Below are 12531 nucleotides of genomic sequence, written 5' to 3' on the forward strand. Positions count from 1 at the left end.
GTGTGTGTGTGTGTGTGTGTGTGTGTGTGTGTAGAACAACTTTCCAGCCAGCAGCAAGGCTCGCCTCCATGACCTCAAGTCAACAGTGGATCTTCTCACCAGCATCACCTTCTTCAGGATGAAGGTAGAAACAAAATAGCAGCTCAGCTCAATTACTAATCATGAAACCAAACATCAGATACATGCAACACTGCTTGTTTGATGTCATCACAGAAGACATGTATTTTTAAAACCTGTTTTTCATAAACGGGCTTGTTATGTTGAAAACAAAAGTTGTTTTTAGTCTTAAGTCTGTTGGAAAGATTGATTCATTGAAGGACAGAGGAAAGGTTGCGGATCTGTGTGTTGTTGATGTTTTTATGTATCCATGCTTGCATTTTTTGCAATTTCTTTTCTTATCCCCTACTTGCACCTTGGGATTATTGATATACTGTTGGTATCGTTTGAAAACCATATAATTTACTTTTAGTTTTTTATCTGTGTTTTGACTTTTCAGGGTTATCTGATACTTGAGAGGACTTTTTATAACTTTCAGACTTAAAGAAATCTTTCAAAACCTCAAAACTGTCTGGTGATCCCACATTCTTGCTTATTGTCTGAAGAATTTTTGTTTTATTATCTAATATTTAACTGCTATGATAATATTTATATATTTTCCTACTGCATGGCTTATGAATTTGTTTTTTGTACAATTTACTGTGTGTCTGACTTGTCGGTCTTATACAGGTCTTAGAGCTGCAGAGTCCTCCTAGGGCCGCCAATGTGGTGCGAGACTGTGTCAAGGCCTGTCTAAACTCCACCTACGAGTACATCTTCAACAACTGTCTGGAGCTTTTCAACCGCCAGTTTCAGCCCGCTGTCAAACCAGTGAGTTGCTAAGCATTGACGTGTTTAGAGCCTCTACAGTAGATTCTCTAGAGAAATGAGCTGTTTCAAATTTGTGGAAATGTATTAATGCAATAGATGTTCTCAGTTGACATTTTACCTTTTGATTGCTACATACCTAAACAGCCTGATAGGAATAGTTGTTGTGTCAAGTTGTTGTGGTGAATCAGATGCAGCCGCTTATGGTTGATGGAACGCTAGAGTCGAGTCTTTCTTTGACAAAACTCCATTTTACAGTATAGTAAAAACAGTATCTGAATCTTACTTTTTTGCTTTAACTCTTCAATCTGATCTTATTAATCTCAGTATAAACAGCACATTAATTGATCCACAAATTAACTCCATCAGCGGAAGAATTATCTCCAGAACACTTAATATTTTTAACCGTGCCCGGAAAGATTCATGTCTTAATGTGTCTGAACTGATTAAAAACAGCCTGTGGTTTGTATAAATTAATAATACGTTGCATGGTTATCAAAAAAAGTCTCTTTTTTTAGCTTTATGGAGTGTGCAGATAAAAAAAGCATTTGCAAGCAAGTCAAGAAACCCAAAGGGGCTTATTACTAAGTGTCTCCCTTTAACATAGAGTATGATTACAGTTTAATATGTAAAAGCTCATTTATTGAAATTATAGTTGAATATAGTTGAAAACCTTGTTTTTTTTCTGTTTTGCCACTTATTTCATGACTGCATGTGTTTCTCCTTGCAAATGCTGGATTTTCAACTTTGCATAAGTGTAAAGAACTTAAACACATAGTTACATCTTCTGTTTATTCCCTCTTGCAGCCTGAGCCAGAGAAGAAAAAGAAAAAGAAGAAGGAAAAAGCAGATGGAGAGGAAGAGGAAGATGATGAAGAGGAGGAGGAGGAAGAGGAGGAGGAGAAAGAGGAGAACCAGCAGGAGGAGCAGGGCCCGAGCATCCAGAATCTTGACTTTTGGCCTAAACTCATCACGCTCATCGTATCCATTATTGAGGAGGACAAGAACTCCTACACACCCATCATTAACCAGTCAGTACTGAGTTTTATTATCTTTTATTATCCATATTGTAGCTCCGACATGAGTTGAGTTGACAGTAAAATATGTGGGCAAAGGTGTGTGTGGTTTGTTTTTGAGTGATTTCAAATCAAAATTGAATCTAAAATCATTATATATAATTTTTTTTTTAAACATTCTATTTAATGTTTTTTGGAATTTTCTAACTGACACTAGATTGCTAGTGCCATGTCATATAAACCTGTTGCTGTGAGTTGTTTTCTTTTAGGGACTGTAATGTCTTTCTTTGTATTTGTATTAGTTTCAAGCTGTTAAGGTGTGCATGGGGGCTTGTTTAGTGGAGGATGCTCACACTAGCAGATTAATGAATACATTTATCTAAACTCTGACTTCTCACTTGCTTTCAGGTTTCCTCAGGAGCTCGATGTGGGTAAAGTCAGCACTGAGGTCATTTGGAGGCTGTTTGCTCAGGACATGAAATATGCACTGGAGGGTAAGACGGGTTAGGGTTAGTCTTTGTACACAGAATGTGTGTGTATCTGTGTGTGCGTAAGAGAGAGACAGAGCAACAACTTTCCGCTATTCCTCAAAATTGCTTGAAATTCATATTTCTTTTTTTTCACTCCATCAACTGTCCTTTTCTTTTTCATCGTGTCTTCCAGTTTTGCATAAAGCTTACCTCTGTCGCTGGAAGAACGGTGAGATTATAGACAAACATAGCTAATGACAAGATACAGTCAGAAGTCAAAGCTATAGTCTAGTATTGTCTGAGAACCAACCATGAGAAATGGTTGTACTGTCCAAATAAAGTACATCAAACGTGTACAGACTCTCTTGTAGGTCATGGAACACTTTAAAATGCTACAGTTCTTAGGCTGTTGCCAAATTTAGTGCCTCAAGTAAATACAGTTTCCATTAGAAACTGATAGTTTTGTGTCTGTAACATGATTGATCTCCCCATGCTGTAAGATATACCTTTGAGATAAATGCAAGAACAGCAGTTAGTGAACCATCATCAGAGCTCTGTCTCATTAGAAACCTGCTTAGCTACTCAGTGTTCTGGCTTTTGACTGTGTCTCATATTAGACTTGTAGAAACTATAGTATCCTGAAACATTGTCTGGCACACTGAGTCCTGTGAAAATGAGTGTTGTAGCTGAGTCAGTTTTCTACAGTATAAGGCTTTCAGACGGAGTTCAAATCACAAATTTGATGATGACAAGTCCTTTTAGGAGACCCATTTCTAGGCTTTTACTCTGTGTCTAATCTACCCTCCAGCTCCCCTGTATTATTGTGTTCTACCATTATTTTTTTGCACCAACAAAGCCATTTTCATTTCAGTAATATCTTTATCATTTATCATTTAATTATTTTACCTGCTTCTCTGTGCTCTCTGAACTTGTTTTGTAATGCTGTTGCCATCTCAGCTCCCAGCACATTTCACATCCGCAAAATTGATTTCTACGCTGGTAAGGCTGTGATTGTGTTTGTGTGTTTGTGTATGTGTGTGTGTGTGTGTGTGTTTGTGTGTTTGTGTATGTGTGTGTGTGTGTGTGTGTGTGTGTGTGTGCGCGTGTTTGTGTGTGTGTGTGTGTGTGTGTGTGTTTGTGTTTGTGTTTGTTTGCAGTTATGCAATTAGCAGAGATTCCCAACCCTATTTGGACTTTGGACCCTAATAATATTAACAGGGTGGGGGTCATCTGGTCAATCAGAATATTGATGTTTGGAGCATAATAGGCAGGATTAAAATGCAGGACAGACAGATGTTCCAAATTTAAAGTAATTAGCGCAAAAATTAGCCTTTAAAGTGACATTATTATTGAGCTTTTATTCTTTTGAGCTATGTTCCGAGTTTGATGGAAACTGAGAAAGTGACCAAACAGGATGTGATCTGTTTCTTTGTCTTCAAGCTTTTGTGTTCAGGGACATGTGTACGGATATTTACTCATCATTTTAAAAAGTTGTTGTTTACCATCTCCTTTCGTCCTTACAAAAAATGTTGAAGATATATGGGTACAAACCAACCTGCACTTTAATACATTGGAGTAGCACCAACAGACTGCAAACCTACAACTGCTACAGCACACCTCAAGAGATAAACACTGTGTTTATTTTGGTTTCTTTCTGTGTGTGTGTGTGTGTGTGCGTGTGTGGTGTGTGTGTGTGTGTGTGTGTGTGTGTGTGTGTGTGTGTGTGATGCGCGTGCGTGCGTGCGTGTGTGTGTGTACGTGCGCATGCATGGTTGTTGTCTTTACAGAACATGAGAAGCATAGACTCTGTAAGACTGCTGACTACATGAACTTGCACTTCAAGGTCAAGTGGCTTTACAACGAGTATGTTAAGGACCTGCCCGCCTTTGCAGACACTGTGCCTGAATACCCTTCGTAAGACACACACACACACATGCTCACACACACAAACACACTCATTATCTCACTCTTTCTCCGTCTCCTTCAGGCAGAAAGGTGGTTATCTTGATTCATCATGTCTGCCTTTCCACTGAGACATGGCCTGTTGTTGCATACACATTAAAACCCACACACATCAACACACTCAAAGCTCTCCTCACTGGGTTTGGACACTACAAATAGGGATGACTGGAGTAATGGTGATCATAATAACACTGATAATAATAAAACATTTTATTACACTACAGGACATTTTATTCTAATACAGTATATTTTCCTACATAATACAGCAACGTTTAGGTATTACCAGTTACAGAAGGTTTACTTACAGGTTAAGAAGTTACAAGGTGCATTTCACAGATTCATTAATATTAAAAGACATAAACTAAAACAAAAAAACAGGTAAGACATAATAGAACTGGAGTTTTTATTATTTTTGTTTTTGAAAATATATGTTTTTACGGAAATTAAAAGGTTTTTTAAATCTGCAAGATTTTACAACAAAGCATTTTTTTTATTCTGAAATGCAATGACACAAAACAGTTACATTCAGTAAGTTTTCTCATGTTTTAAGTATCAACTTTATGGTTCATCAAAGAGAAGGTTAATAAGATTAGTTGTTGTTCCAGGTGGTTCCTTCAGTTTGTCCTGGCCTGGCTGGCTGAGAATGAGGAAGTGTCGATGGATTTCATGCACGGGGCGCTGGAGAGAGACAAGAGAGAAGGGGTGAGTCACATAAAACAGAATGTGGAGGGCCTTGTTTTTTGACCAATTTTACCAATGATCTCTTGTAACCTAAGCATCAACTGTCTCTCTGTTGGATTAAAATGTAGCGTTTCACTCTGAAATAATTTTTTTTTGTTTCCTGTGGACAAAGAGATTGCTTCACCAAACACCAGAATTGAATTAAGGCAATAAAAGGAACAATTTGCCGGCACTCAGTTAGCAGAGACATTATGTTTTTGATCTAAACAATTATGACCAGTGTATTACAATACAAATGTTTGCATAAATGTAATAAATTCATATTTCCTGTGAGTAGAAAATGGAACTTAACTCCACATTTATCAGAACTCAAATGTGAAAGGAAATTCACTGCTACTACTCAACACTACCGAATGTTAAAATATTAATTTCTTTGTTGCAATACCTGCTTGTGAATAAAAACCGATACAACCTGTTAAGTTTTACTTAAAACCTCCTTAATTATCCAGCAGAACCAAATCTATGCTACGTCCTGACTATTTGTTGAAACCATATTTTTCTGTAGGAACAGAGCCATTGTGCAACAGCAGAAAAAACTATGCAGTAGAAATAAAAGCTTTGTGTAACACTGACATCCACAACAAAATGAAAGACAGCACCAGTCTCATGACCTTTTGTTCAAGGAGGCTTCGATTTATCCCCATGTAGCAGAGTTCTGCTTATGGCCAGCCAGTCCCAGAATAACACAATGATGGACAAGTGTTGTCTCTCAACCTCTTGTTGGTCCCAAAGCTGCACTTTATCTTCAGGAACTGTTGTTGCTGTGGGAGATTTTTGAGAGCAGAAAAGGCTTGTGGCCAGTGCTGGCACTGAACACCACGAAGTACAATTTTGATGCACTCTAAGTGTTTTTATTGATCAAGTCATACTTTCTTTTTCATGGACTGTACAGATGGTTCCTCCCTTCAGTCTTGACATGGTTTTTTAGAGGCTCATCAGTAGACACCAAAACATATTGATATTATGAGGAACGATTTTCAGCAATCAGTTTGTATTTACTCACATTGATGATGATGTAAACAGTAGAAATAGGTCATTCACGTTACAAAGTACTCTACCAGTAATGTGTGCTTGCATGATGACATTACGTTGCCATCGCAGAAGGCTCAAACTCAAGTTATTTGGGTTTTTTTCCGCATTGGGCCTCATTCAAATGAGTAAAGGACTGCATTTTCTGAGCAGAAAGCGGCCTAAGAAGAATGGTTTGGAATAATCAAGGTTGTTCTCGTTATAGCAATCAGGTATTGAAGTTAGGTGGAATAGATCAATATGTAAATATATAATACTTTACATACAACATTAATGTTTAGTTTCTAGGCCTTGCCTCGTCACTCTCCATTTTTTGAAATTATATATGAACATAATCTGAAGCAGACGCAAAGTTAGCAAAGCACTGACAAAATTAGTCCAAGTACATTGCTTAACACTGAAAGGGTGACAGATTTTATTGAGGAAGCCTTAGGTGCTTATTGGCCCCCTCTGGCTCTTAAAGAGACAGTTATGGATCCATAGACAGTAGGTTTCGGAGACTAAGAGAGACAGGGCATAGGATTCAACAGCAGGACTTGGCCATTTGGGAAATATGTGGCATGGTTGTCTTAACTACCACAACAACCCTTTGGGCACCTTTTAGTGACTATTTATTTCTGTAAGTAACTCAAAAGTAATATTTAACCGGTGAATTTATCTGTAGAAACATATTATTAGTGCAACAGTTCATAAGTTCAATAAGCCTATCTATTATACCAGCAGTCATATAAAATGAATAATAATAATTTGAATGGTCAGAGTGCCCTGAAATTACAGTAATTATACTAGAGCACGGCTTGAAAAAGAAATAAGAATGGTTAGAGTTATTATTTGATTAGAGGAAAGTGGAGAAGGAGAAGGTGTAAGGATGTTGTTGGGAGGAACAGAGTGGAGATGGGAGAGTTGCATTTTTAAAGAAAGGTATGGTACTACTGGGCTAACATTTTGCAATTTGTCTTTTCCCTCCCTCCATCTGCAGTTCCAGCAGACGTCTGAGCACGCTCTGTTCTCCAGCTCGGTGGTAGACATCTTCACTCAGCTCAACCAGAGCTTTGAGATCATCAAGAAGCTGGACTGCCCTGACCCCACTGTGGTGGCCCATTATAACCGACGCTTCGCCAAGGTGAGATCTGAAACACGAGAGGCATGTTTACATCAGTTTCTGTTCATTGTACCATTGATCACACCCATATCTTCTATCTCACTGGGATCTGTGTGGAGCCATGTCACTCGAACACATTACAAGCACATCAATAATTTGGTTAATTGGTTGTGTCAACCAAATTACAAGAAATACATATTCTCCCTCGCCTCTAGTGGTATCTGCATAATACAGATGGTTTTGGTTTTATTACACCGTGTCTATGGATATGTTTCTGTCTTTTCTTGTCTTTTCTGTCTTCAGCTTCTGAAATGTGCTTTTTTCCCTTGTCTTACATTATAGTAAATTGAATATATTTGGGTTTTATACTGTTGGTCCAACTAGAAAAGCCAGCCATCAACTTGTAAGGGGAAGCTTTCACTATTTTTTGACACCCAATTAATTAATACGATAAAATAATCGTTAGTTGGAGACATTATTTATTGGGACTCTTTCTTTGGTAAATATTTGTATGAGGGTAAGCTGTAAGAAATTGCTAGTATCAGCTAGCACTAGCTAACGTCAATGTTAGGCAGCCGCTAGCTAACCCTAGGTAGAAAGGTTTGTTGTGACTTTGCCTGGAACGCTATCAAGTCGTGAGTTGTTACTTGAAGTTGTAACTTACAGGCTAAAAATTGTGTCTGGAACGCAGCATTAATCTGTGTTGTCTTTGTCTGTTGTCAGATCATTGTGTGTGTCTCTCTACACCCTTTGTCTTGGTTTGCCAGTTTGTTTTTGAAAGAACCTGGGTCCATTTCAGAAAAAAGGTTTAGGGAAAACTCTTGAGTTTGTCAACCCTGAGATGAGGGGAACTCTGGGGATTTTCTGTTTCAGAAAGGGAGGTTTATCAAACCTGAGAGAGATGGGTAACTCCAGCCCATTTCAAAAAGAGTGGTAACTTAACCTCAGAGTCAGTCACTATGGTAACTGAGCCTTCGAACCTAACCAGCTTGTTGGGAGCAGGTTTTCTTTAATAAGAGTTTCTTGAGTTTCTCTCAGTCTCCTCCCTCCACCACAGAGCTCTTTCATTTCCTCATTCAGTCTGTATCAGGCGCGTTTTAGCACAGTTTGTTATCTGCATGAATAAAACAACAGGGTGGGTTTATTAACCATGTTAGGCAGCCTATAACACGTTTTATTCTCTCACAGGGCATTTCCTTTTGTTGACGATCCCATTGATAAAGAAGCTGTATAACTTCGCAGGAAGTTAAACATAAGTTGGGAGATGATATTAAGGCCCCGACTATACTGTAGATGCATTTTCATTTCCGGGTTGGCTACCTATTTGAGCGGTATAGTTTTTCTTCCCAGTCTATCGGTTATGTAGCCTACATAACATTGTCCATCCTCATATCACGTCACCCATTGTGGAAATGTTTTTACATCTTAGCAGATTCTTTGTGTCACATTACATTCTTTACAACATCGGCGATGCGGGGCAAATAAGTAAAGCCACTGTATAGAAAAGCGCCATCAGAAGAGTGTGACTCGCTCTGAACTGTTTTTTTTTTTAATGTTTTTGGAATGTTCCCTGGACACAAACTAGTAAGAGACATTAAAAAGATGTTCCACAGTATTGCACCCTTAAGCCCTTTAAAATTAAAGATTATAAATTATAATTCTGTTAAGGATGGAGCAGCAGCCTCAGAATGGGATTAGTAGGCCTAGGACTTTTTCGCCTGCAGGATTGCGCCTAAATGAAATAGATGATAGGTTTAATACCATTTAACCATTAATATTATACTTATGATTAAATATGAAACCACTACACTATATTGGAACTTACGCATTTACTCTTGCAGCAATTTGTTTTCGTGCAAATTCTCTCTCTTTTGCAGCAGCCGCTGTGTTGCTTTTTTAATGAAATATATGTTCAAACTCACTGTATGGGCACATGAGTATTTCCGCCGACCAGTTTGTTTGTCGTTGTTGCCATGGTGAATCGTAGTATCATTGCTCCATTCATGCTGCCTTTTTATAGTGGTGTTAACTGAGTGAACCTACTCTGAGTTGATTGAACCAACTTGAATCAGCTGTTCTGGAACCAAAAACTCAGAGTTTCCCATCTCAGGGTGAATGAAATCAGAATTCAGGGTTAGACTCAGAGTTTCCCATCTCTGAAACGGACCCATGGTCTTTTGGTTCCGCAATGGTTTTTGGTACCATTTTTGCCTTCTTTCTTCAGGACTCCTTTTGTTGTATCCCTTGTTATTTTTATTAAATCCTCACCACTACCCTGTTGTTTCTGCATTTTTGGGTCCGCCATTTCCCTAATGTTAACACAATGGGAACTAACAAAATAAGAACATTTGTATATCACTTCCTGCATGAGGCCCAATATATTAGAATTCATCACTTGCGGCATACAAAGATGATCACAAATAGCATTAATAAGGGGTCTCTTATTAAGAGGTAATAAAGATATGACTGAAGAATAGATGACGTACATCAAAACCTCTTCCTATGCTGCTTTAAATTGTGAGACACATAAGAACTTCACTGACTCTTGAATCTCTTGTGCCTTTGAGATTCTGGCTGATGAGTTTCAGGTATTAGTTTGGAAAATGTATACAGTGCAATGTTTTGTTATTCAACCTTTGATGTCATATTTCTTTCTACAAATTTAATTTAAGGCAGTTGCTCTTAGGCACAGCCATTAAATCTAACAAACCCTTCTCTCCAGAAGAGTTGTGCGCGCTTATATTTATGCGTGCGTGTGTGGTGTGATGGCTCAATCAATATGGGACTCATTAAACAAAGAATGGCTAATGTAAGCCATCACTCTGGGCTGTCGATCTCTCCGTCCCCAACCCTTGACTCCCTTTTCATTTTCAGCCACTCCACTCATGTCTCTCTCTAGTGTTTCATCTCATCCGTGTCTTAGCTTTAATTTTGTTTGTCATCTACCATCTTGCTGTCTCGTCCTTTCATGAACTCTCCATCTTGTCTTTCCTAGGCCTTCAGATATTTTCTGCCTTTATTTCTATCTTCTTTCCATTTCTAGTCCAGTTTATCTTTTTTTCACCCTCCAATTTTTTATTCTATCCCTCTCGTATCCACTCTTGCTCCTCTGCCTCCAGGCCAGTGCAGTTATAGTTCATTTTGGAAAAAGTATTTGACAGAGTTGTACAATGAGAGAGGAAACCATACTAAGTAATGCAGGCAGCCAACAGGCCACATGTTTAATATATGTGTGAGGCCTGGCTGGCTGACTCAGCGAAAAGTAGGTAGCTCTATCACAGCAAGCCCGAGACGCTGTGAGGTCACAGGCACCGTTTCTGTCATGTCAATAAATTCACAAATACATTTTCTTAATATTGTTTAGAAAACTGTAATTTGGGTTGTTTTATTGGTGAAGTGCTTCGCTGTCTAGCACATACATACTGCAACCAGCTGTCAACATATTGAATAGTTTAAAGTTGTGGGACATCATATAGTACCCATCTCCTTCATTTGATAAGTATGGACAGTTATTGAGGTTTCATTTGATTTTGCATGCAGGTCTAGTTAGCAACTGATGACATATTTCCTGAAATTAGGTTCTGAAAAGCTAACGTGCCCCATGCTTGTGACATTTATGTGTATCCTAATGTAAAAGATAGCGGCTTGACAAACAGCAGTCAAGGTTACAGGTTAGTTTCAAAATCGTTGACGAATGATTTTACCCCCTATGTATTATTCTCTGCAGGATCTCCAATTGTTGCTGTTTATATTGCTTTTTTCACCATTCTGCGTAAACCTCTGTAATCTTGTGTTAAAAAAACAAAGTCACAAAGCTTACTCAGTATGAGTTTAACTAACTGATGCTAGAAATGCTGGTCTGCTTGATTTATACCGTACCACACACGTCAGTCACATAATGTATGACTTGTTGTCATTATGAGAACAGTTTGTGTGAAGGCTGCCCACTGAACTGGCAACTCAGTGTCACGTTTGATCCATTGAGTGAACAAATAATGGATGTGTTTTGGATGCTGCACAGTGTGGAGAAAAACATGTTTTTTTCTTCTCCTGGCAACAAGAACAGTGCTTTATTTAAAATAGATAGAAACATAATTGGCGTGTTGCGTATGAGAGCTACATAATAGCCAACATAGCTGAACAAGCTAAGAAGACAGTGGCTGGAGAAACTGTTTATCAAGAGAGATCTATCTAGGAAAGGATTGGCAGGAGGAGCCTTGCAAAAACCGAAATAAGCACATAAACCCCAATGCTAAGTGAAGTAGAAGTACCTCAAAAATGTACAGTACTGGAGTAAATGTACTTAGTTGCATTCAAACACTGCATTTCAGTTGTCAACCACCATTTCCTTTTGAAGACTTGACTTGAAACTTGCTCTGACAGACTAAAGACTTGGCTTTAAATTATTTAAAATTGTCCCAAAAGAACTAACAGTCCTTTTGATTTAAGGACACTACCAACAAACCTATAGCTCTTTTAGGAAAAAACAGAGAAATGTACAGCCATAACAGTGTGACTATTTGAGCAGCATTCTCAGCTGACAAAAGAAATAAAACTCGAGAAGTAAATACCAGTGTTCAGAGTCACTACCCCAAAGTTCCCAGAGTAAACATGTCCTACGTGTGTTTTATCTTGTTTTCACAGACGATCACCAAAGTGCTGCTGCAGTACTGTGCCCTGCTGGCCAAGAGCTTTCCCTCCTACTGTGAGAAGGAGAAGATAGTGAGTACTGCTGCGTCACAACTCTGCTACCAAACCACCTCACTCTGCTAATCTCCGATTTACTAAGAGACCAAGTAGTGTGCAGTAGTAGTTTTATTTCTAACATTATTCCATCAACAGACATCGACATCGATAGTCTGGCATTGTAATTTATTTGCCTTTGGTGTACTGTGGAGTGGGTAAGACTGTTTTTAATGGCAGGCTGGCAGATACTGTTGACTTGCAAACTCTGCCCCTGGAAGGACTGAATGAAAAGTGTTGAAAACTGTCTCCACTGATAAAAAACACACTGGCTAACTTGGAAATAAGGTCTTGTGTCTAAAATCTGAACCACCCCTTTAACACATGTCTGTTTTTTTCTCTTTCTTTGCTTTCTGTCACCCCCTTTTTTCTTCTGTTTCTTGCCTGGCTTTCATTCTGCTGCCTCTATTTTTTACTTTTTGTCCACCTTCTTTTTCTTAACAACTTGTACCTGTTGTTCCCGCTAATCTATCATCCTCCAGCCCTGTGTACTGATGAACAACATTCAGCAGATGAGGGTCCTGTTGGAGAAGATGTTTGAGTCAATGGGAGCAAAGCAGGTGAGCATTGACAGATGAACACACACACACACACACACATACAC

At 38.6% G+C, this 12531-nt stretch overlaps 1 protein-coding gene across 3 annotated transcripts in view; it reads left to right on the forward strand.

Moving 5' to 3' along the window:
* The window catches only part of unc13ba (unc-13 homolog Ba (C. elegans)), a 157476-nt gene that overhangs the window by 120341 nt on the left and 24604 nt on the right, over positions 1 to 12531 (forward strand). For 2 of the 3 annotated variants that reach the window (XM_032517163.1, XM_032517166.1), the window contains 9 exons: positions 35 to 124; positions 727 to 867; positions 1672 to 1895; positions 2289 to 2374; positions 4138 to 4264; positions 4918 to 5014; positions 7062 to 7205; positions 11829 to 11906; positions 12410 to 12487. In XM_032517163.1, coding sequence (XP_032373054.1) covers positions 35 to 124; positions 727 to 867; positions 1672 to 1895; positions 2289 to 2374; positions 4138 to 4264; positions 4918 to 5014; positions 7062 to 7205; positions 11829 to 11906; positions 12410 to 12487 — 1065 coding nt within the window. Of the gene's footprint in view, positions 1 to 34; positions 125 to 726; positions 868 to 1671; positions 1896 to 2288; positions 2375 to 2543; positions 2580 to 3307; positions 3350 to 4137; positions 4265 to 4917; positions 5015 to 7061; positions 7206 to 11828; positions 11907 to 12409; positions 12488 to 12531 lie in introns of all 3 variants that reach the window. The other variant, XM_032517164.1, reaches the window with a different exon arrangement.

The sequence above is a fragment of the Etheostoma spectabile genome, chromosome 5 (assembly GCF_008692095.1).
Source record: "Etheostoma spectabile isolate EspeVRDwgs_2016 chromosome 5, UIUC_Espe_1.0, whole genome shotgun sequence".
Taxonomy (NCBI): Eukaryota; Metazoa; Chordata; class Actinopteri; order Perciformes; family Percidae; genus Etheostoma; species Etheostoma spectabile.